Source organism: Tachyglossus aculeatus, chromosome 6, assembly GCF_015852505.1.
Source record: "Tachyglossus aculeatus isolate mTacAcu1 chromosome 6, mTacAcu1.pri, whole genome shotgun sequence".
Classification (NCBI taxonomy): Eukaryota; Metazoa; Chordata; class Mammalia; order Monotremata; family Tachyglossidae; genus Tachyglossus; species Tachyglossus aculeatus.
In genome coordinates this window covers 37,071,896-37,096,535 of record NC_052071.1, presented here as the reverse complement: position 1 = coordinate 37,096,535, position 24,640 = coordinate 37,071,896, and the positions used below count along the sequence as shown (strand labels likewise).

General features: G+C 46.7%; 1 protein-coding gene and 1 long non-coding RNA gene across 3 annotated transcripts in view; one reads left to right on the top strand and one right to left on the bottom strand.

The window, feature by feature from the left end:
• Positions 1–2,756: 2,756 nt before the first annotated feature.
• LOC119929899 lies at positions 2,757–13,417 on the bottom strand. Its single transcript, XR_005451598.1, has 2 exons — positions 13,338–13,417; positions 2,757–2,814 (listed from the first exon to the last, which is right to left on the bottom strand). It is a non-coding gene; the product is annotated as an uncharacterized LOC119929899 (long non-coding RNA).
• FAM120C (family with sequence similarity 120C) overlaps positions 13,073–24,640 on the top strand; it is a 49,677-nt gene continuing 38,109 nt past the window's right edge. For both annotated transcript variants that reach the window (XM_038748246.1, XM_038748245.1), the window contains exon 1: positions 13,073–13,726. In XM_038748246.1, the coding sequence (XP_038604174.1) occupies positions 13,073–13,726 (654 nt within the window). The remainder of the gene's footprint in view (positions 13,727–24,640) is intronic.

Sequence of the window (24,640 nt, the reverse complement as noted above, 5' to 3'; positions counted from 1 at the left end):
AGGAGCCCGGGCTTTAGAGTCAGAGGTCATGGGTTCAAATCCCGGCTCTGCCAATTGTCAGCTGTGTGACTGTGGGCAAGTCGCTTCACTTCTCTGGGCCTCAGTTCCCTCATCTGGAAAATGGGATGAAGACTGTGAGCCCCCCGTGGGACAATCTGACCACCTTGTAACCTCCCCAGTGCTTAGAACAGTGCTTTGCACATAGTAAGTGCTTAATAAATGCCATTATTATTATTACTGAGTGCTTGGGAAGTACAAGTTGGCAACATATAGAGACGGTCCCTACCTCACAGTCTAGAAGGGGGAGACAGAGAACAAAACAAAACATATTAACAAAATAAAATAAATAGAATAGATATGTACACATAGAATCTCCACAATAACAACTTTAAGTGTGCCACCCAAGTACAATTTGCCTAAATGGAACGTTCTCCCCACGTGTCTTCACCAAACCATGACCATTCCCTTCTTCAAAATAACTCAAACCCTATCTCCTCCAGGAATCAATCGTATTTATTGAGCGCTTACTGTGTGCAGAGCACTGTACTAAGCGCTTGGGAAGTACAAGTTGGCAACATATAGAGACGGTCCCTACCCAACAGTGGGCTCACAGTCTAGAAGGGGGAGACAGAGAACAAAACAAAACATGTTAACAAAAAATAAATAGAATATATACAAGTAAAATAAAGGAAGGAGGAATTCTTAGCTTAAATTTGTCCAGTTAACAGTTAAGTTTTATACATCCCTTTGTCCAGTTCTAGTCACTCCATTGCACTGATCTTTAGCACTTAGTAGCAGTAAATTACATATGTTCCTATACACAGAGTTCTGCCAAAGGGTGCTTCACTATTTTGGCTGGGACACTGTTTGGGAATTAGGGAATGTTTGTCCAACAACATAACCTTATTCGGATTTAGGGCACCAGTGTTTGAAAAAAACAGTTGGTTCACTGTGGCAAATGTGAATACTACACGAGTTTTCCGTAAGGCGGGGTTTTGCAAGAACACAACTCCTGAGTAAAAGGTCATATGTTTCTTGAAAACACAGTTGTATTGTGGGTTACATTTTCTACATTCTAGACTGTGAGCCCACTGTTGGGTAGGGACCGTCTCTATGTGTTGCCAACTTGTACTTCCCAAGCGCTTAGTACAGTGCTCTGCACACAGTAAGTGCTCAATAAATACGATTGATTGATTTTCTTATAGTCTGAAGTGCAATTTGGAGGCAAATATATTAGACCTGATGAAGTAATAGGGCACTATATTAGCGGTTTGGGGGGGGTGGGTGTTAAAAAAAACTAGATGAATTAGACACTAGGCCTATAATTATGGTATTTAAGTGCTTACTGTGTACCAGTCACTGTACTAAGCGCTGAGGTGGATACAAGCAAATTGGGTTGGACACAGTCCCTGGCCTGTGTGGGGCTCTCAGTCTCAAGCCCCGTTTTTTCAGATGAGGTAACTGAGGCACTGAGAACTGAAATGACTTGCCCAAGGTCACAAAGCAGACAAGTGGTGGAGCCGGAATTTGAACACATGACCTCCTGACTCAGGCCTGTGCTCTACTGCACTCGATATCTAAAAATAGGGTGGGAAAGGGCTTGGTGACAGAGCCAGGGTGAAAGAATGAATAATAATAATGATGGCATTTATTAAGCACTTACTATGTGCCAAGCACTGGGGAGGTTACAAGGTGATCAGGTTGTCCCACGGGGGGCTCACAGTCTTAATCCCCATTTTACAGATTGAGGTAACTGAGGCCCAGAGAAGTGAAGTGACTTGCCCAAAGTCACCCAGCTGACAATTGGCAGAGCTGGGATTTGAACCCATGACCTTCTGGCTCCAAAGCCTGTGCTCTTTTCCACTGAGCCATCCTGCTTCTCTAATCAATCAATCAATCGTATTTATTGAGCGCTTACTGTGTGCAGAGCACTGGACTAAGCGCTTGGCAAGTCCAAGTTGGCAACATATAGAGACAGTCCTTACCCAACAGTGGGCTCACAGTCTAAAAGGGGGAGACAGAGAACAAAACCAAACATCCTAACAAAATAAAATAAATAGAATAGATATGTACAAGTAGAATAAAAAATAGGGTAATATGTACAAACATATATACATCTAATACATATATACATAAATATGTACAGACATATATACATCTAATACATGTATAAATATATACAAACATCTAATGAATGAAGACCAGTGGTATTTGCAGACACCTGCTGTCGCTGTTGGTTAAATTCCTGTGGCCGAGCACGCCGAGGGCATCATCATCAATCGTATTTATTGAGCGCTTACTATGTGCAGAGCACTGTACTAAGCACTTGGGAAGTACAAATTGGCAACACATAGAGACAGTCCTTACCCAACAGTGGGCTCACAGTCTAAAAGGGGGAGACAGAGAACAAAACCAAACATACCAACAAAATAAAATAAATAGGATAGATATGTACAAGTAAAATAAATAAATAAATAAAGTAATAAATATGCCATGCCAAGTGATGTGGCCTCCTGGATGCTTCCAGTATTAATTACTGCATGGCAAACCTCCAGATTTTACACACCTGTACTTTGCCTTTTGATGGGAAAGCACATGTGATCAATTGAATTGTAAAGTTCCCAAGAGACCTGACCTTGTTCTTTGTTACACCCTCACGTCCTCTCAAGAGTGGGTATTCAATATATATTGTATTCAGTTGGCTCACACAAATGTTTGGGACCACTCACCATTTCCTGTTTTTTCCATATTTTTTAAAATGCGGCAGTAACGCCATATAGCGTGACTCTATCCCCACATCGGCACGGTAGCTGTCTGGAGAATTGAAGGAGAGAAAAGGAGTTTTAGGATGGCTGAGGAGCCATCTCAAAGCACTGGAGGAGAGGGATGTACCCTAGAACCCAACTAGGCTGTGGGAGATGAATGGGGGGTTTGAAGAGGGAAATCAGCCTCCTAAATTACATGGATAAGCCCCAGTGCGGTTCTCTGATGAAATAATTGAGTGTATTATAACTTTGGCATTTATAAGGAATGTGATTTATAAACAAGCTGCAGCTGACTTGTTTCAATTATAACAGAAGCTGGAAAACGGCATTATTTTCCTTCAGGAAAGTGCATTTCTCAATCGCAGGCTTTTGCCTAAAGCGACACAAATAACCCAAAAAAAATTAATTTCAACCCAGCACTAAGTGAAATTAGCCTCCACCCCAGGGACTATATCTAGTTCAGACAACTCAAGGCAATCAGCTAAAATATTACTTGATCGTGAATAGAGTTGACCTAAATATAGCTTCACAAAAGTGGGTTAACATTCCAAAGTCGTTTGACAAACTGTCATATATCTGTGGATCCTCCCACACATAATACAAAATCGGTTCTTCGTCTCTCTACTTTAAATAATAAGAAAAAACCCAAAGTACGCAAAGGAGTACTTTATGAAGGAATCCCCGAAGTCTTCCTATTTCCTTCCTATTTTCATTCTCACGCTGACCTATAGCATGAGGTCTCTAAAGTGCTGCTTACCTAGCTAGAAGTAACGGCGACAAATCATGGGCAAAATTTGAATTAGAATCATTTTAAGACAAAAGATTTTTTTTTATCCCGGTTCCCCCCAAAATAGCACCTTACACAATGCCAGAATTGTATATCAGTTCCTCATTTGAGAGATTGAATCAACGACTATTCTATTGTTTTAAGAATGCTTTTTTCAGTAAGTTTATCTGAGTGAGATGATTGAGTCATTAGCGGCAAAGTTTACATTGGATAGTATTTTTTACAAGGGATTCAAGTAGGATATACTCATTTCCTCTATAATAAAGGGGTTATGTTCCTGGCAAACCGCGCATTAAGTACACACACACACCCATCTGCTCTTCTCCTTTACTGATGCTGGGTACAATTTAATAACTGGGATTTAAGTGCTTACTATAAGCCAAGTAATGTACTAAGTGCTGGGGCAGGTGGTAGTTACTCAGGTCGAGACCCTGGTTCCACTTGGGGCTCACAGCCTAAAGGGAAGGGAAAATACGTATTTAATCCCCATTTTATAGAGGCTTAATATATGTCTAAACATGCACTTGGCAGTGTGCTGCACTGGGCTCACCTCCCTACTTACGTTCCAGTGGGAACATGGGTGGCAGGAACGGATTGGCACTGAGCAAGCCACTATTGAATCAATCGGTAGTATTTATTGAGCGCTTACTATCATCATCATCATCATCAATCGTATTTATTGAGCGCTTACTGTGTGCAGACCACTGTACTAAGCGCTTGGAAAGTACAAGTTGGCAACATATAGAGACAGTCCCTGCGCAACAGTGGGCTCACAGTCTAAAAGGGGGAGACAGAGAACAAAACCAAACATACTAACAAAATAAAATAAATAGAATAGATATGTACAAGTAAAATAAATAGAGTAATAAATATGTACAAACATATATACATATATATACTATGCGCAGAGTGCTTTACTAAGCACTTGAATCACTAAAATCTCTTCCTCTGAGCAGGTTCTTCTAAGGAGGCTGCATGGTCTAGTCAAAAGAGCGCGGGACTGGGGCAGGCGATTCTAGTCCCTGCTCTGTCATAGGCCTGCTGTGTGATCTTGGGCAAGCCGCTTTACCTCTCTGTGCCCCTGCTTCTTCTGTACAATGGGAATAAAAATATCTGTTCTCCCTCTATCTCAGACTTCAAGCCCCATGTGGGCTAGGAACTGCATTATATCTGATAATCCTGTACCTGTCTTAGAGCTTAGCACAAGTAAGCTGAATACTGAAATTATTATTATTATTGTTCTCAGTCCAGAGTCTTCAGGACCAAACTCACCTGTTACTGCTGGCAGGATAGTCCATCCATGGTAATAATAATAATGATGGTATTTGTTAAGCGCTTTGATGGTATTTGTTAAGCTATGTGCCAAGGACTATTCTAAAAGCTGGGGGAAATCCAAGGTTATCAGGTTGTCCCAGGTGGAGCTCAGTTTTAATCCCCATTTTACAGATGAGGTACCTGAGGCCCAGAGAAGTTAAGGGACTGGCCCAAAGTCATACAGCTGACAAGTGGCGGGCCGGGGATTAGAACCCAGGACCTCTGGCTCCCAAGCCCGGGATCTTTCCAACTGAGAAACTCGGCTTCTCTGGGTGTGTTGAGAGAATGCGTTACGGATGAACTGAGTGCCTTAGTTTTGGGGGTCTGGTAACTCACATAACTCCTTTTAGACTGTGAGCCTACTGTTGGGTAGGGGCTGTCTCTATATGTTGCCAATTTGTACTTCCCAAACGCTTAGTACAGTGCTCTGCACATAGTAAGCGCTCAATAAATATGATTGATGATGATGATAACTCTGCATTTACCGGCAATAGCCGCGGACAAAGAAATGCTCTATCGCCCAGATGGCCGAGGTACCTGTGAATGCCAACCTACTACAAACTCCTTTAAAACACCTTTGACATTGAACTTCTTCGCTGCAGAATTTGCCTGCCCTAACTTATGTGACATTAATAGTGCTCAACTGACCTTTCTAGGCTTCAATCTGCCACCCCAAATGTATGGGTGGTTGTTGAGTTCACAGCATGAAGTTGGGTGGAAGGCAAAGTGGCTACCAGCGGAGCTTGGGTAGCCCAAATAGCCCTCATTACACGCACTAGGCAAATTACGCGGTGTCACGCTGTCATGTGGAAACCCACACAATTTAGAGCCTGTCGCCAGGGGTTTGCATTCCCGTCCCAAATCCCTGTAAGCCCGTAGCCCACTTCTGAGATGTGGGACTCGGGAGCCGGGGAAGCTGAGCATTTAAAGTGAAAATACCAGACCCACAAAGATGCCTGGCATTTTATCCGTGCTGATTAGAAATGCTCTATCGCCCAGATGGCCGAGGTACCTGTGAATGCCAACCTAGTACAAACTCCTTTAAAACACCTTTCACATTGAACTTCTTCGCTGCAGAATTTGCCTGCCCTAACTTATGTGACATTAATAGTGCTCAACTGACTTTTCTGGGCTTCAAACCCATCTGCCACCCCAAATGTATGGGTGATTGTTGAGTTCACAGCATGAAGTTGGGTGGAAGGCAAAGTGGCTACCAACGGAGCTGGTGTAGCCCAAATAGCCCTCATTACACGCACTAGGCAAATTACGCGGTGTCACGCTGTCATGTGGAAACCCACACAATTTAGAGCCTGTCGCCAAGGGTTTCCATTCCCGTCCCAAATCCCTGTAAGCCCGTAGCCCACTTCTGAGATGTGGGACTTGGGAGCCGGGGAGGCTGAGCATTTAAAGTGAAAATACCAGACCCAAAGATGCCTGGCATTTTATCCGTGCTGATTAGAAATGCTCTATTGCCCAGATGGCCGAGGTACCTGTGAATGCCAACCTACTACAAACTCCTTTAAAACACCTTTCACATTGAACTTCTTCGCTGCAGAATTTGCCTGCCCTAACTTACGTGACATTAATAGTGCTCAACTGACCTTTCTAGGCTTCAGTCTGCAACCTCAAATGTATGAGTGATTGTTGAGTTCACAGCATGAAGCTGGGTGGAAGGCAAAGTGGCTACCAACGGAGCTTGGGTAGCCCAAATAGCACTCATTACATGCACTAGGCAAATTACGCGGTTTAACGATGTCATGTGGAAACCCACACAATTTAGAGCCTGTCGCCAGGGGTTTGCATTCCCGTCCCAAATCCCTGTAAGCCCGTAGCCCACTTCTGAGATGTGGGACTCGGGAGCCGGGGAGGCTGAGCATTTAAAGTGAAAATACCAGACCCAAAGATGCCTGGCATTTTATTCGTGCTGATTTTTGCACAGGCCGTTGAACAGATAACTGGCCACCCTAGAGGTGGGGCTTTATTAGTCCTAATGCTGAAATGCAGTTTAGGTTGCTTGGGAGAGCCCTTACCTCCTCACAGTCTGCTCTCACGGGAAGGGGTCTGACAGTAGCCGCAGCTAAACAGGGCCAAGTGATACACGCAAGCGAGCAAGCAATCTACAAGGAAGAATATTACTATTCTGCAGAGACGCGGCATGGCCTAGGGGAGAGAACAGGGGCCTGTGTTCTAAACCCAGCCGTGCCACTTGTCTGCCGTGATCTTGGGCAAGTCAATTCTCCGAGTTTCAGCTATCACATCTGTAAAACAGGAATTAAAACCGTGAGCCCCGCGTAGGACAGGGACTGCGTCCACCCCGATTTGCTTGTAACCACCCCAGCACCTTGTGGGAAGCGCTTAACAAATGCCACAGTTACTATTCAGTGCTTACTGTGGGCAGAGCTCTTTTTCTTTCAATCGTGTTTATTGAGCGCTTACTGCGTGCAGAGCAAGTTGGGAAGTCCAAGTTGGCAACATCTAGAGACGGTCCCTAGCCAACAGCGGGCTCACAGTCTAGAAGGGGGAGACAGAGAACAAAACAAAGCATATTAACAAAATAAAATGGAATAAATATGTACAAATAGAGTAATAAATTCGTACAAACATATATATAGGTGCTGTGGGGAGGGGAAGGAGGGGGTTCAGTCTGAGACTCAGCTCTGGACTAGACGCTGGTAAACATACAGTTGGAAGTTGGAATCGGCCCCTAATAATGACGGCATTTATTAAGCGCTTACTATGTGGAAATCACTGTTCTAAGCGCTGGGGAGTTTACAAGGTGATCAGGTTGTCCCACGGGGGGCTCACAGTCTTAATCCCCCTTTTTACAGATGAGGGAACTGAGGCCCAGAGAAGTGAAGCGACTTGCCCATAGCCACACAGCTGACAAGTGGCGGAGCCGGGATTTGAACCCATGACCTCTGACTCCAAAGCCCGGGCTCTTCCCACTGAGCCACGCTGCTTCCCCTGTCCCTGTGGGGCTCATAATCTCTGAGGTAATAATAATAATAATGACATTTATTAAGCACTTACTATGTGTAAAGCACTGTTCTAAGCGCTGGGGAGGATACAAGTTGATCAGGTTGCCCCACGGAGGGCTCACAGTCTTCATCCCCATTTTCCAGATGAGGGAACTGAGGCACAGAGAAGTGAAGTGACTTGCCCAGAGTCACACAGCTGACAAGTGGTGGAGCAGGGATTTGAACCCATGACCTCTGACTCCAAAGCCCAGGCTCTTTCCGCTGAGCCACGCTGCTTCAAGAGCCCCAGTACCGAGAAGGGTATATAACCTGTCACGACTCGTCCAGTAAATCTTTTTACCAGGCTAAATAATAATTTTTAAAAATGCACGGGGGTTGGGGGGGAGAGGAAGATGAGCCCTCGTGTTGTAAGGACAGAAAGCATCTAGCCCGTCCCCCCACTTAAACGGTTCGAGGGCTGGTAGGAATGAGAAAAACAGCCCCGGCTTGGGAGTCAGAGGTCGTGGGTTCTAATCCCGGTTCTGCCACTTACCAGCTGTGTGACTTTGGGCAAGTCCCTTCACTTCTCCGGGCCTCAGTTGCCTCATCTGTAAAATGGGGATGAAGCCCATGAGCCCCACGGGGGACGGCCTGATCACCTTGTGTCTCCCCCAGCGCCTAGAACGGTGCTTGGCATAGAGTAAGCGCTTAACAAATGCCATCATGATTCACTCATTCCATCGTATTTGAGCGCTGACTGTGTGCAGAGCACTGGACTAAGCGCTAGGGAAGTACAAGTCGGCAACATAGAGAGACGGTCCCTGTCCAGCAACGGGCTCACTGTTATAATATGATTAACATGATATTATTGTGTTAATAATAATATGATAATTAATAATAATATTAAAATAATATGAATAATAATGATAAATAATATGATAATTGTTCTATTAATGATATTATTAAAATATGATTATTATTTTAAAGGATGGAGAAAAGGCCGCCAACTTGGTACGGCTCCAAACGACTGCGTTGGAAAAGCAAGAGGCGGCCACTGCCCGGCCAAGCCAAGGAGCCCGAGGCGGCAGGAGGAAGCCAGCCAGCTCTCCGGCCAACCGCCAGAATAATAACGATAAGAATCATGGCATTTATTAAGCGCTTACTATGTGCAAAGCACTGTTCTAAGCGCTGGGGAGGTTACAAGGTGATCAGGTGGTCCCACAGAGGGCTCACAGTCTTCATCCCCATTTTCCAGATGAGGGAACTGAGGCCCAGAGGAGTGAAGTGACTTGCCCAAAGTCACCCAGCTGACAATTGGCGGAGCCAGAATTTGAACCCATGACCTCTGACTCCAAAGCCCGGGCTCTTTCCCACTGAGCCACGCTGCTTCTCTAGTCTAGAAATAATATGATAATCATTGTATTAATGATATTATTAATATATATAATTATTAATATATATAATAATTATTTTAAAGGATGGAGAAAAAGCCGCCAACTTGATACGGCTCCAAACGACTGCGTTGGAAAAGCAAGAGGCGGCCGCTGCCCGGCCAAGCCAAGGAGCCCGAGGCGGCAGGAGGAAGCCAGCCAGCTCTCCGGCCAACCGCCAGAATAATAACGATAAGAATGATGGCATTTATTAAGCGCTTACTATGTGCAAAGCACTGTTCTAAGCGCTGGGGAGGTTACAAGGTGATCAGGTTGTCCCACAGAGGGCTCACAGTCTTCATCCCCATTTTCCAGATGAGGGAACTGAGGCCCAGAGGAGTGAAGTGACTTGCCCGAAGTCACCCAGCTGACAATTGGCGGAGCCGGAATTTGAACCCATGACCTCTGACTCCAAAGCCCGGGCTCTTTCCCACTGAGCCACGCTGCTTCTCTAGTCTAGAAATAATATGATAATCATTATATTAATGATATTATTAATATATATATAATTATTAATATATATAATTATTATTTTAAAGGATGGAGAAAAAGCCGCCAACTTGATAAGGCTCCAAACGACTGCGTTGGAAAAGCAAGAGGCGGCCGCTGCCCGGCCAAGCCAAGGAGCCCGAGGCGGCAGGAGGAAGCCAGCCAGCTCTCCGGCCAACCGCCAGAATAATAACGATAAGAATGATGGCATTTATTAAGCGCTTACTATGTGCAAAGCACTGTTCTAAGCGCTGGGGAGGTTACAAGGTGATCAGGTTGTCCCACAGAGGGCTCACAGTCTTCATCCCCATTTTCCAGATGAGGGAACTGAGGCCCAGAGGAGTGAAGTGACTTGCCCGAAGTCACCCAGCTGACAATTGGCAGAGCCGGAATTTGAACCCATGACCTCTGACTCCAAAGCCCGGGCTCTTTCCCACTGAGCCACGCTGCTTCTCTAGTCTAGAAATAATATGATAATTATTGTATTAATGATATTATTAATATATATATAATTATTAATATATATAATAATTATTTTAAAGGATGGAGAAAAAGCCGCCAACTTGATACGGCTCCAAACGACTGCGTTGGAAAAGCAAGAGGCGGCCGCTGCCCGGCCAAGCCAAGGAGCCCGAGGCGGCAGGAGGAAGCCAGCCAGCTCTCCGGCCAACCGCCAGAATAATAATAAGAATGATGGCATTTATTAAGCGCTTACTATGTGCAAAGCACTGTTCTAAGCGCCGGGGAGGTTACAAGGTGATTAAGGTGGTAAGAGAAGCCGTGTGGCTCAGTGGAATGAGCACGGGCTTTGGAGTCAAATCCCTTGTCAGCTGTGTGACCTGGGGCAAGCCACTTAACTTCTCTGTGCCTCATCTGTAAAATGGGGATGAAGACTGTCAGCCCCATGTGGGACAACCTGATCACCGTGTAACCCTCCCCCAACCCCGGCGCTTAGAACAGTGCTTCGCACATAGTAAGCGCTTAACAAATACCACCATTCTTATTATTAGGTGCCAAGCCCTGTTCTAAGCGCAGGGGAGGTTACAAGGTGATCAGGTTGTCCCACGGGGGGCTCACAGTTTTCATCCCCATTTGACAGATGAGGGAACTGAGGCACAGAGAAGTTGAGCAGCGAAGCAGAGAAGCAGCGTGGCTCAGTGGAAAGAGCACGGGCTTGGGAGTCAGAGGTCATGGGTTCGAATCCATGCTCCGCCACATGCCTGCTGTGTGGCCTTGGGCACGGCACTTAACTTCTCAGAGCCTCCGTTACCTCATCTGTAAAATGGGGTTTAAGACCGTGAGCCCCATGTGGGACAACCTGATCACCTTGTACGCCCTCAGCGCTCAGAACAGTGCTTCGCACATAGTAAGCGCTTAACAAATGCCACCATTATTATTATTATGTGCAAAGCACTGTTCTAAATGCAGGGGAGGTTACAAGGTGATGAGGTTGTCCCACGGGGGGCTCACAGTTTTAATCCCCATTTGACAGAGGAGGGAACTGAGGCACAGAGAAGTGAAGTGACTTGCCCGAAGTCACCCAGCTGACAATTGGCAGAGCCGGGATTTGAACCCATGACCTCTGACTCCAAATCCCGGGCTCTTTCCACTGAGCCATGCTGCTTCTCTAATCTCTCAACATGTTTGTCTACGTGTTTTGTTGTCTGTCTCCCCCTTGTAGATTGTGAGCCCGTCATGGCCGACTTGTGCTTCCCAAGCGCTTAGTACAGTGCTCTGCGCATCAGTAAGAGCTCAATAAATACGATTGAATGAATGAATGAATGTGGGCAGAGAATGTCTGTTGTGTTAGGCTGTATTCTCCCAAGCGTTCAGTACAGTGCTCCGCACATAGTAATAATAATAATGGTATTTATTAAGTGCTTACTATGGGCAAAGCAGTGTTCTAAGTGTTGCCGACTTGTACTTCCCAAGCGCTTAGTACAGTGCTCTGTGCACAGTAGGCGCTCAATAAATACGATTGGAGTGATTGGAACCCGTGACCTCTGACTCCAAAGCCCGCGCTCTTTCCCCTGTGAGCCCGGGCTTTGGAGTCAGAGGTCATGGGTTCAAATCCCTGCTCCGCCACTTGTCGGCCGGGTGACTCTGGGCGAGTCACTTCACTTCTCTGGGCCTCAGTTCCCTCATCTGGAAAATGGGGATTAAGACTGTGAGCCCCCCGTGGGACGACCTGATCGCCTTGTATCCCCCCCAGCACTTAGAACAGTGCTTTGCACATAGTAAGTGCTTAATAAATACCATTATTAATATTATTATTATTCTCTGGACCTCAGTTCCCTCATCTGGAAAATGGGGATTAAGACTGTGAGCCCCACGTGGGACAACCTGATCGCCTTGTATCCCCCCCCGGCACTTTGAACAGTGTTTTGCACATAGTAAGCGCTTAATAAATGCCATCATTATTATTATTATTCTCTGGGCCTCAGTTCCCTCATCTGGAAAATGGGGATTAAGACTGTGAGCCCCACGTGGGACAACCAGATCGCCTTGTATCGCCCCCAGCGCTTTGAACAGTGTTTTGCACATAGTAAGCGCTTAATAAATGCCATTATTATTATTATTATTATCATCATTATTCTCTGGGCCTCAGTTCCCTCATCCGGAAAATGGGGATGAAGACTGAGAACAGTGCTCTGCACATAGTAAGCGCTTAATAAACGCCATTATTATTATTAATTTTATTATTCTTGGGGCCTCAGTTCCCTCATCAGGAAAATGGGGATTAAGACTGTGAGCCCCCTGGGGGACAACCAGATCGCCTTGTATGCCCCCCCAGCAATTAGAACAGTGCTTTGCACATAGTAAGCGCTGAAGAGATACCATTATTATTATTATTATTATTGTTATTTGGGACGGAGCGAGGAGGACATGGCCGCCACGGGGGCGGAGCAGGAGGAGGAGGAGGGCGGCCCTCCTGAGGAGCCAATTCCCGGCATGCCCCGCGCGCGGGCGGGGGGCGCGCGGGGCATGCCGGGAGCCGTAGTCGCGGGCGAGCCCTCCGCCCCCCGCGCCCGCCGCCGGCGGACTACAACTCCCAGCGTGCCCCGCGCCCGGCGCCCGAGCGAGAGGTGGGGGGGAGAGAAGGCCAGACAACATGGCGGCCCCAGCGCGGAGGGAACCAACTTCTCTCCCCACGAATCCGTGAAGAAAGAGCCGGCGGGGGACGAGGAAGAGGAGGGAGGGACGCGCGGGGGGGGGGGGGGAGAAGAAGAAGAGACCCATCGCTGATTTTTCTTCGTTCATTGGCCCCCGACGGGTGGGGCTCGACTCGTCCCCCCCCCCCCGCGTCGGGTGATTCTTCCCCGAGCGGCCATGGGGGTGCAGGGGTTCCAGGAGTTCCTGGAGAAGCGGTGCCCGGGGGCCGTGGTGCCCGTGGATCTCCTCAAGCTGGCGCGCGTCGTGTCGCGCCAGCAGCACGGGCCGCCGCTCCCCCACCATCACCACCAGCACCACCATCACCAGCAGCAGCAGCAGCCGTCGTCGTCGTCCCGCGTGCCCAGCCTCGCCCCCCAGCCGGGAGGGTACTGCTGCCCCCCGGGCACCCCGGGGCCGCCCCCGCCGCCGCCCCCTCAGTTACCTCAGGGGGCTCGGGTGCTGGTGGACGCGGGGTCGGCCCTGCCCCGCCTGTACGGCGGCTACCAGACGGACTGGGTGTGCGGGGGCCAGTGGAACGCCATGCTGGGCTACCTGGCGGCCCTGTGCCAGGCCTGCGCCTACCCCGCCGGTGGTGGCGGCGGTGGTGGTGGCGGCGGCGGCGGGCTGGAGCTGGTGGTGATGTTCCCCGGCGGCCTGGGCAAGGAGCGGCTGCCCGAGTGGGGCCGGCGGTGCCAGGCGGAGCGGCAGACGGCGCAGCTGATCGTGGGGCACGTGGGCAACAAGGGCACCCCGCCGCCCCGGGCCTGGTTCCTGCCCCCCGCCTGCCTCAGCCACTGCGTGCGCCTGGCGCTCATCCGCTTCCGGGTCAAGGTAAGCCCGTCACCTCTCACCCCCGCCGCCTCAAACGCATTCACTCAGTCATTCGATCGATCGATAAGTGCCTCTGACCCCGCCGCCTCAACCGCAGTCACTCAGTCATTCGATCGATAAGTACGAATGAACACAGGGCCGTGACCTCTGACCCCCGCCGCCTCAACCACATTCACTCAGTCATTCGATCGATAAGTACGAATGAACACAGGGCCGTGACCTCTGACCCCTGCCGCCTCAACCACATTCATTCAGTCATTCGATCGATAAGTACCTCTGACCCTGCCGCCTCAACCACATTCACTCAGTCATTCGATCGATAAGTACGAATGAACACAGGGCCGTGACCTCTGACCCCCGCCGCCTCAACCACATTCATTCAGTCATTCGATCGATAAGTACCTCTGACCCTGCCGCCTCAACCACATTCACTCACTCATTCGATCGATAAGTACGAATGAACACAGGGCCGTGACCTCTGACCCCGCCGCCTCAACCACAGTCACTCAGTCATTCGATCGATAAGTACGAATGAACACAGGGCCGTGACCTCTGACCCCGCCACCTCAACCACAGTCACTCAGTCATTCGATCGATAAGTACGAATGAACACAAGGCCGTGACCTCTGACCCCCGCCGCCTCAACCACATTCATTCAGTCATTCGATCGATAAGTACCTCTGACCCTGCCGCCTCAACCACATTCACTCAGTCATTCGATCGATAAGTACGAATGAACACAGGGCCGTGACCTCTGACCCCCGCCGCCTCAACCACATTCATTCAGTCATTCGATCGATAAGTACCTCTGACCCTGCCGCCTCAACCACATTCACTCAGTCATTCGATCGATAAGTACGAATGAACACAGGGCCGTGACCTCTGACCCCGCCGCCTCAACCACAGTCACTCAGTCATTCGATCGATAAGTACGAATGAACACAGGGCCGTGACCTCTGACCCCGCCGCCTCAACCACAGTCACTCAGTCATTCGATCGATAAGTGCGAATGAACACAAGGCCGTGACCTCTGACCCCGCCGCCTCAGCCGCACTCACTCCTTCCTCCATTCGATCGATAAGTACCTCTGACCCCGCCGCCTCAAGCACAGTCACTCAGTCATTCGATCGATAAGTACGAATGAACACAGGGCCGTGACCTCTGACCCCGCCGCCTCAACCGCACTCACCCCTTCCTTCATTCGATCGATGATAACTACGAATGAACACAAGGCCATGACCTCTGACCCCACCGCCTCAACCGCACTCACTCCTTCCTTCATTCGATCGATAAGTACGAATGAACAGAAGGCCGTGACCTCTGACCCTGCCACCTCAACCACATCCACTCAGTCATTAGATCAATAAGTACGAATGAACAGAAGGCCGTGACCTCTGACCCTGCCGCCTCAGGCACAATCAATCATTCGTATTTATTGAGCGCTTACTATGTGCAGAGCACTGTACTAAGCGCTTGGGAAGTACAAATTGGCAACATATAGAGACAGCCCCTACCCAACAGTGGGCTCACAGTCTAAAAGGGGGAGACAGAGAACAAAACCGAACATACTAGAGAAGGGGGAATCATTACTATATTATTATTATTTGGGAGCTAAGTTTTCCCAAGCCCCCCAAAAGGTGGGTCCGGGGAGAGACTGTGAGCCCTCTGTTGGGTCGGGACCGTCTCTCTATGTTGCCAACTCGTACTTCCCAAGCGCTTAGTCCAGTGCTCTGCACACAGTCAATCGTATTAATTCGTTCAATCATATTTATCGAGCGCTGTGTGCAGAGCACTGGACTAAGCGCTTGGGAAGTACAAGTCGTCTCTACCCGACAGCGGGCTTGCAATCTAGAAGGGGGAGACGGACAACAAAGCTAAACATGTAGATAGCTGTCAAAACCGTCAGAATAGAATTACAGCTATATTCCCTCATTCAATTGTATTTATTAAGCTCTGACTGTGTGCAGAGCACTGGACTGTTGGGTAGGGACTGTCTCTGTATGTTGCCAATTTGTACTTCCCAAGCGCTTAGTACAGTGCTCTGCATATAGTAAGCGCTCAAAAAATACGATTGATGATTGATGATGTAGACAGGTGTCAGAGTCGTCACAACAAATAGAATCATAGCTATATTCATTCAATCGTATTTATCGAGTGCTTACTGTATGCAGAGCCCTGGACTAAGTGCTTGGGAAGTACAAGTTGGCAACATAGACCATCCCTACCCAACAGCGGGCTCACAGTCTCTCCCTAGACCCACCTTTTCGGGGGCTCGGGAAAACTTAGCTCCCAAATAATGATAATAATCATGATTCCCCCTTCTCTTCATTCGTTCAATCGTATTTATCAAGCGCTGACTGTGTGCAGAGCACTGGACTAGGCGCTTGAGAAGTACAGGTTGGCAACATATAGAGACGGTCCCTACCCAATAGCGGGCTCACAGTCTCACCCCGGACTCACCCCCCTTTCGGGGGGCTCGGAAAAGCTTAGCTCCCAAATAATAATAATAATAATCATGATTCCCCCTTCTCTTCATTCATTCAATCGCATTTATCTAGCACTGACTGTGTGCAGAGCACTGGACTAGGCGCTTGGGAAGTACAAGTTGGCAGCATATGGAGACAGTCCCTACCCAACAGCGGGCTCACAGTCTCACCCTGGACCCACCTTTTGGGGGCTCGGAAAAGCTTAGCTCCCAAATAATAATAATAATAACCATGATTCCCCCTTCTCTTCATTCGTTCAGTTGCATTTATCTAGCGCTGACTGTGCAGAGCACTGGACTAAGCGCTTGGGAAGTACAGGTCGTCCTTACCCGATAACAGGCTCACAGTCTAGAAGGGGGAGACGGACAACAAAACATGTAGACAGGTGTCAAAATCGTCAGAACAAATAGAATTATAGCTATATTCATTCAATCTTATTTATTGAGCGCTGACTGTGTGCAGAGCACTGGACTAAGCGCTTGGGAAGGACACCCTCTCCATCCCCCCCATCTTACCTCCTTCCCTTCCCCAAAGCACCTGTATGTATGTATATATGTTTGTACGTATTTATTACTCTATTTTACTTGTACATATCTATTCTATTTATTTTATTTTGTTAGTACGTTTGGTTTTGTTCTCCGTCTCCCCCTTTTAGACTGTGAGCCCACTGTTGGGTAGGGACTGTCTCTATATGTTGCCAACTTGTACTTCCCAAGCACTTAGTACAGTGCTCTGCACACAGTAAGCGCTCAATAAATACGATTGATTGATTGATATAGAGACCCTCCCTACCCAACAGCGGGCTCGCAGTCTCTCCCCGGACCCACCTTTCGGGGGGCTCGGGAAAGCTTTAACTCCCAAATAATAATAATAATAATAATAATAATAATCATGATTTCCCCTTCTCTTCATTTGTTCAATGGTATTTATCGATCGCTGACTGTGTGCAGAGCACTGGACTAAGCGCTTGGGAAGTCCAAGTCATCCCTACCCAACAACGGGCTTGCAGTCTGGAAGGGGGAGACAGACAAAACAGAACATGTAGACAGGTGTCAAAACCGTCAGAACAAATAGAATTACATTTATATTCACTTATTCACTGGTATTTATCGAGCGCCGACTGTGTGCAGAGCACTGGACTAAGCGCTTGGGAAGGACAAGTCGTCCCTACCCGACAACGGGCTTGCAGTCTAGAAGGGGGAGACGGACAACAAAGCTGAACATCAATCAATCAATCAATCATATTTATTGAGCGCTTACTGTGTGCAGAGCACTGTACTAAGCGCTTGGGAAGTACAAGTTGGCAACATACAGAGACGGTTCCTACCCAACAGTGGGCTCACAGTCTAGAAGGGGGAGACAGAGGACAAAACCAAACATATTAACAATATAAAATAAATAGAATAGATATGTACAAGTAAAATAAATAAATAAATAGAGTAATAAATATGTACAATCGTATATCCCTGTCCTGTATGTCTATGAACATGTAGACAGGTGTCAAAACCGTCAGAATAAATAGAATTACAGGTATATTCACTCATTCAGACGTATTTATTGAGCGCTGACTGTGTGCAGAGCACTGGACTAAGCGCTTGGGAAGGACAAGTTGGCAACATCTAGAGACGGTCCCTACCCGACAACGGGCTCGCAGTCTAGAAGGGGGAGACAGACAACAAAGCAAAACATGTAGACAGGTGTCAAAAGTATCAGAATAAATAGAATTACATTTATATTCACTCATTCGGTCCTATTTATTGAGCGCTGACTGTGTGTGCAGAGCACTGGACTAAGCGCTTGGGAAGTACAAGTCGTCCCTACCCGACAACAGGCTCGCAGTCTAGAAGGGGGAGACGGACAACAAAACAAAACATGTAGACAGGTGTCAAAATCATCAAAACAAATGGAATTATAGCTATATTCACTCATTCGATCGTATTTATTGAGCGCCGACTGTGCAGAGCACTGGACTAAGTACTTGGGAAGTACGAGTCGTCCCTACCCAACAACGGGCTCGCAGTCTAGAAGGGGGAGACAGACAACAAAACAAAACATATAAGACAGGTGTCAAAACCGTCAGAATAAATAGAATTACAGCTATATAGTGTGGCTCAGTGGAAAGAACACGGGCTTTGGAGTCAGAGGTCATGGGTTCAAATCCCAGCTCCGCCACTTGTCAGCTGTGTGACTTTGGGCAAGTCCCTTAACTTCTCTGTGCCGCAGTTCCCTCATCTGTAAAATGGGGATTAAGACTGTGAACCCCATTTGGGACAACCTGATCACTTTGTAACCACCCCAGCGCTTAGAACAGTGCTTCACACATAGTAAGCTCTTCAAAAATGCCGTCATTATTCACTCAATCGTATTTATTGAGCGCTGACTGTGCAGGGCACCGGACTAAGCGCTTGGGAAGTACAAGTCGGCAACAGATAGAGACGGTCCCTACCCACCAGTGGGCTCACAGTCTAGAAGGGGGGAGACAGAGAACAAAACAAAACACGTAGACAGGTGTCAAAACCCTCAGAATAAATAGAATTACAGCTATATGCACATCATTAACATTAAATCATCTATCTAGATGATAGATGATATCTATCTACCTAGATATTTAATCTGTCATTACATAGAGAGTAAATATGTACAAGTAAAATAACTGAGCCCGTTGGTGGGTAGGGACGGTCTCCATGTGTTGCCGATTTGTACTTCCCGAGCGCTTAGGACAGTGCCCTGCACACAGCGCTCAATAAATACGATGGCATGAATGAATGGTATTTGTTAAGCGCTTACTATGTGCGAAGCACCGTTCTAAGCGCTGGGGGGTGGATACAAAGTGATCAGGTTGTCCCACGTGGGGCTCACAGTCTTCGTCCCCATTTGACAGATGAGGTCACTGAGGTACAGAGAAGTGAAGTGATTTGCCCAGAGTCACACAGCTGACAAGTGGTGGAGCGGCGATTAGAACCCATGACCTCTGGCTCCCAAGCCCATGCTCTTTCCACTGAGCCATGCTGCTTCTCGATAAATACGACTGAATGAATGAATGGTATTTGTTAAGCGCTACTATGTGCGAAGCACCGTTCTAAGTGCTGTGGGGGGGGAATAGCAGCGTGGCTTAGTGGAAAGAGCTCGGGCTTTGGTCATGGGTTCAAATCCCGGCTCCCCCACTTGTCAGCTGTGTGACTTTGGGCAAGTCTCTTCTCTGGGCCTCAGTTACCTCATCTGGAAAATGGGGATTAAGACTGTGAACCCCCCGTGGGACAACCTGATCACTTTGTCACCTCCCCAGCGCGTAGAACAGTGCTTTGCACATAGTAAGCGCTCAATAAACGCCATGATTATTATTATTACAATTCGGCAACAGATAGAGACAATCCCTACCCCACAATGGGCTCCCAGTCTAGAAGGTGGGAAACAGATTAAACAAAACAAAACAAGTAAACATTTCACCCCACTCCTTCACCATCATAAACCCTTGCCTTTTTTCCAACTTCTCATTCTATTCCACAGCCAGGTAACTATCTTTTATGTAAAGAGATGGAACACTTCATGACCTCATTTCTAGTATTTTTTTTTCCAGTTACTTACCTCCTACCCCCAGTACTCTTCTTCCTTCCTTTTAGACTGTGAGCCCACTGTTGGGTAGGGACTGTCTCTATATGTTGCCAACTTGTACTTCCCAAGCGCTTAGTACAGTGCTCTGCACACAGCGCTCAATAAATACAATTGATTGATTGATTGCCCTTTTTATTGTTTATGTCCTAGAAAATCTTTTGAAGCCTTAAATTTATTCTCCTTTATTAAAAATCATTAATCCAAAGCATTTCACTCGGCTCAGGTACCTTGAGAGCAAGTCATATCCGTGCATTACCTAAATCTATTATGCATTTACTCCAACTGTCATAATAAACTGCCTCGTCCACACTTTGCCTTTCTCACATTTGTTTTGACCGCTGGTTAACAACAATAATGCGTCCGCTTTTCCCAGTGCCTGAATACTCTTATTAAAGTCTGGATGATTTTCAGTGGACTATTAGTAATTCTTCTTTTTCAAGGCTTCTTGGGTCTCGTCCACATTGTCAAATAAATGAACAACTAACTATAGTTTTAAATTATTAAAGTGTGTCGAATACTAGCGGTTGTCTTACGCACCTTCCAAGTTTAAATTTGAAAATCTAGAACAGGAAATTGAATTATTGGACTTGCAAAGCAGTGTGGTCTAGTGGATAAGAGCGTGGGCCTGGAGTCAGAAGGACCTGGGTTCTAATCCTGACTGCCACTTGTTTGCTGCCTGTCTACAGGTTACATAACTTCTCTGTGCCGCAGTTCTCTCATCTGTAAAATGGGGATTAAGACTGTGAGCCCCGTGTGGAATAGGGGCTGTGTCCAGCCCAATTATCTTGTATCTTCCCCAGTGCTTAGAACAGTGTCCGGCACACGGTAAGTGCTTAACAGACACCATTAAAAAAATGGAGAGGAGAACGAGCTCTTTGCTTGGGAGAAACTGATGGTAACACTGTTCAGTGGTGATAGTTTCCAGGAATGTTTTAAGAAATTATGGAAAGAAGGGACTCAGAAAACATTAAGAATAGAATAGGAATTGCCATTCCAGGCAAAATGAACGGAATAGAAAGTTGGCATAAGCCAGAAGGGAAGGGGTTGGCAAGGATTTGAATTCAAGGCTCTTGACTCTCCGTTCCAGCCTTTTTCCATTAGACTACTCGGCTTTCCTGAAAGTAAAGAAAGAAATCATCATCATCATCAATCGTATTTATTGAGCGCTTACTATGTGCAGAGCACTGTACTAAGCGCTTGGGAAGTACAAATTGGCAACATATAGAGACAGTCCCTACCCAACAGTGGGCTCACGGTCTAAAAAGAAATGGGAGATGAGGTTAGCAGAAAGACATAGATATGTCTTTTCACGAATCCAAGCTTTGTATTATGGAATTGTTCACCTCTGTGAATAATTCTCCAAGTGTGTGTCTGCGGTAGGAGAGCGAACATACCAGGGGTGGTTGCGTTCCAGGTGTGTTCACAAGGCCGGGTGAATCCACGTGTGCACACATGTGAAGTCAGCGAGGTGCACAAGAGGGGATGGGATGTCTGGGAGTGTGAACCCACGTGTGACGTCGTGGAGGGTGTCCATACCAGCCCATCTCGTGGGTATGATGTTCCCAAGTGATCACCACCATCCTCAGGTTCCCGTTCCTTCCCTCCCTCGGCCTGTCCCGTGCCAGACCCAGAACATGCCACTGTGCACGTGTGCCTGAAAAGGTCAATCCCGGACCTACCATCCCAGCCAGATTGCGGGCGCCAAAATAATAAAAGCATTTATTAAGCACTTACTATGTGCTAAACGTCGTTGGGGTTGATAGGTGATCAGACGGGATACAGTCCCTGGCCTACATGGAGTTCACAGTCTTATTCCCTTTTTACAGGTGCCAAACTGAGGCCCAGGGAGTTGTGTTAAGTGGGAAGCAGCATGGCCTAGTGGATAAAACACAGGCTCTGGGAGCCAGAAGACCTGTGTTCTAATCCTGGTGCTGCACACCACATGCCTGCTCTGTGACCTTGGGCAAATCACTTCTCTGGGCCTCAGTTTCCTCAAGTGCAAAATGGGGATTCAATGCTTGTTCTCCCTTCCTACGTATACTGTGAGCCCCATGTGGGATAGGGATTCTATCCAGCCTGGATAACTTGCATCTACCCCACCGTTTAAAACAGCGTTTGACACATAATAGGTGCTTAAAAACAGAAATGGGACTTGGCTCAAGCTCAAAATACAGGTCAGGTCTCGGACTCCCAGTCCTGTGCTCTTTCCACTAGACCACCCAGCTGCTAAAAGACAGTCCTTTGTAGTTTTGTCATGTCTGATGCTTGCAAGTGATTTGCCTCCTCTCCCATTCCTTACAAAGACTTGCTCAAAAAAAAGCTGCTTCTTTCCTGATGAGTTACCCTGCGCAGTTCTATCCTTGGCAACTTACTCCCAATTTTCAGCTGGGATGTGACATTGTCTGAGACTTTGTTCTATTAAAGTTTACTGATCTTACAATTTATTCTGTGTGATTAAATGTAAATAGTTTTAGGTCTCTCTCCCCCATTAGTGTACAAGCTCCTTGTGGACAGAGAGTCCAGTCTAGAAGGGCTCACAGTCTTAATCCCCATTTGACAGATGAGGCAACTGAGGCACAGAGGAGTTAAGTGACTGGCCCAAGTCTGTTTTACCTTCCCAACCACTTAATACAGTGCATTACACTCAGCAGGTACTCAATAAATGCTGTTATAGCTACCACTCCTACTGCTAGGGTCTTGGGAAAAGCCTGAGTGGAGAGAAGAGGGATAAGGAAGGAATGTTGCCAGCCACAATAATTTAAAATGAGGTTGAGGAAATTGGCTGCGGGAGTAATGAGAAAGGGGGAGATTAGAAAAGGAAGTGGAAGGAAAAACCTATTTGGTGTCTGTAGCTCTGGACTTGAAGGAAGGAATTGAGGAAATGGCAACAATGTCGCACTTATATCCTGTTCGTAAAATTGTAAGACCATGGAAATGAGTGTAATTTGGTTTGTTTTTCCTGAAGTTTCTTTTTCTTGCTTGATTGAAATGAAAACTGCTAGGAAGGAATTGAGCTTATCTTTTGATTCATTCTTGGAAGAATTTGCCACTGATAAGCCATTCCTTAAGGAAATAGCACAACGAATGGATCATCTGTATCCACATGATCTCTACTTTGGCTTTAAAGACATTTATTTAGTGTGTGTTTAGTAGGGAGCAAATCTAATTTTTTCCCCTCGCAAAGGAGCCAGAAAGTCAGATAGATGTGGTAGGCATCTTGGAAAAGTTTTCAGTTGTCAGAAATGGAGAAATGTTGCTTCTTAACCAGATGTTTTGCTGGAAAAGGACCTTTTGATAGTCCCACTGGCAGGTAACTAGAGAAAAGTTGTTCCTTTGGGAGAGGGAAAATGAATGGGAGTAAGGAATTGAAAATTCAGTACCGTCATATGCTATGATACAACCAGGTTCTATTATTTCAAAATGCGGTTGTATCCTAAATGGTTGTATTCTGTGGTATGTTCTTCCCACAGACTTTCACGTTGTAAATTAGAATCCATTCCAGAACTTGTAAGAACCAATATGACTGTGTGACCTTGGGCAAGTCACTTAACTTCTCTGGGCCTCATTCCCTCATCTGTAAAATGGGGATTAAGACTGTGAGCCCCATGTGGGACATCCTGATTACCTTGTAGATACCCCAGCGCTTAGAATGGTGCTTGGCACATAGTGAGCGCTTAACAAATACCATCATTATTATATTCTGTAATGACAAACATCACTAAACTATCATTTCATTTTTATAAAGCAGGTCAGGGAACGTGTACCAACTCTGTTACATTGTACTCTCCCGAGTGCTTAGTACAGTGCTCTGTACACAGTAAGCACCCAATACATATGATTGATATCAGAATATTAAATAAATGAGTCATAAGGTGACTATGCATTCTTGTAAAAAGTTGCAAAAGTAAATGTTTGTTCTACTGACTGGTAATGCTTTTTCCAACAAAAAAAAATTGTTCAATTTAGATTTGACAGCAGGCTTCTTTCCTACTTGAATCACTCAGTACCAGGCTAACTCCTTATGAACACCTCTCCCTACCTTTAAACTCATCTCTTCATTAAGGTCTTCCTTAGTGAATAATTATAAAGTTGTCCACCGTCTTGAAAACTGAAAAAGACATTTTAATCCCCAAGTTTTTGCTGGTGGTGGAGAAGCCACGATTCATCTGTCCTGGCATCTTGCAGTGATTCATTGGCTAGTCGAAGTTCGACGAGGTCTTCATTGGATTCCTCTGAATGAGATCCAATTAACTCATTGACATTGCCATTATCCATTTCTAAATTAAATTGCTTCAGTTCAATAACATTTTTTTCTTTGATTATCTGCTCAAGCATATCTGCCCAGCTCCCCAGTGCCTCGAAAACCTAAAACATCTGTATGGATAGAACTTCTTTCACCGTGGATTTTTAACTTCAACCCAGAGTGAAATTAACTTATCCCCCTCGATTATTGCATCAGCCTCTTTGCTGACCTTTCTGTCTCCCATCTCTCCCGACTTCAGTCCATATTTCACTCTGCGGCCCAAGTTATTTTTCTACAAAACTGTTCAGTCCACGTTTCCCCGCTCCTCAAGAACCTCCAGTGGTTGCCCATCCACCTCTGCATCAAACAAGACTCAAAGACGCATCAAACAAAAAAGGAGAATTCCAAGAATGTGGGCTTCGGGAATGGGGAGGTTGATGGTGGTGTCGTCGGCTTTGATGGGAAAGTTAGGTGGACATGGAATTCGAGAGGGAAGATTGAGAAGTTCAGTTTTCAATTTGTTAAGTCTAAGGTGCTGGCAGGATGCCTCTGTAGGTATGTCGTGGAGGCAGG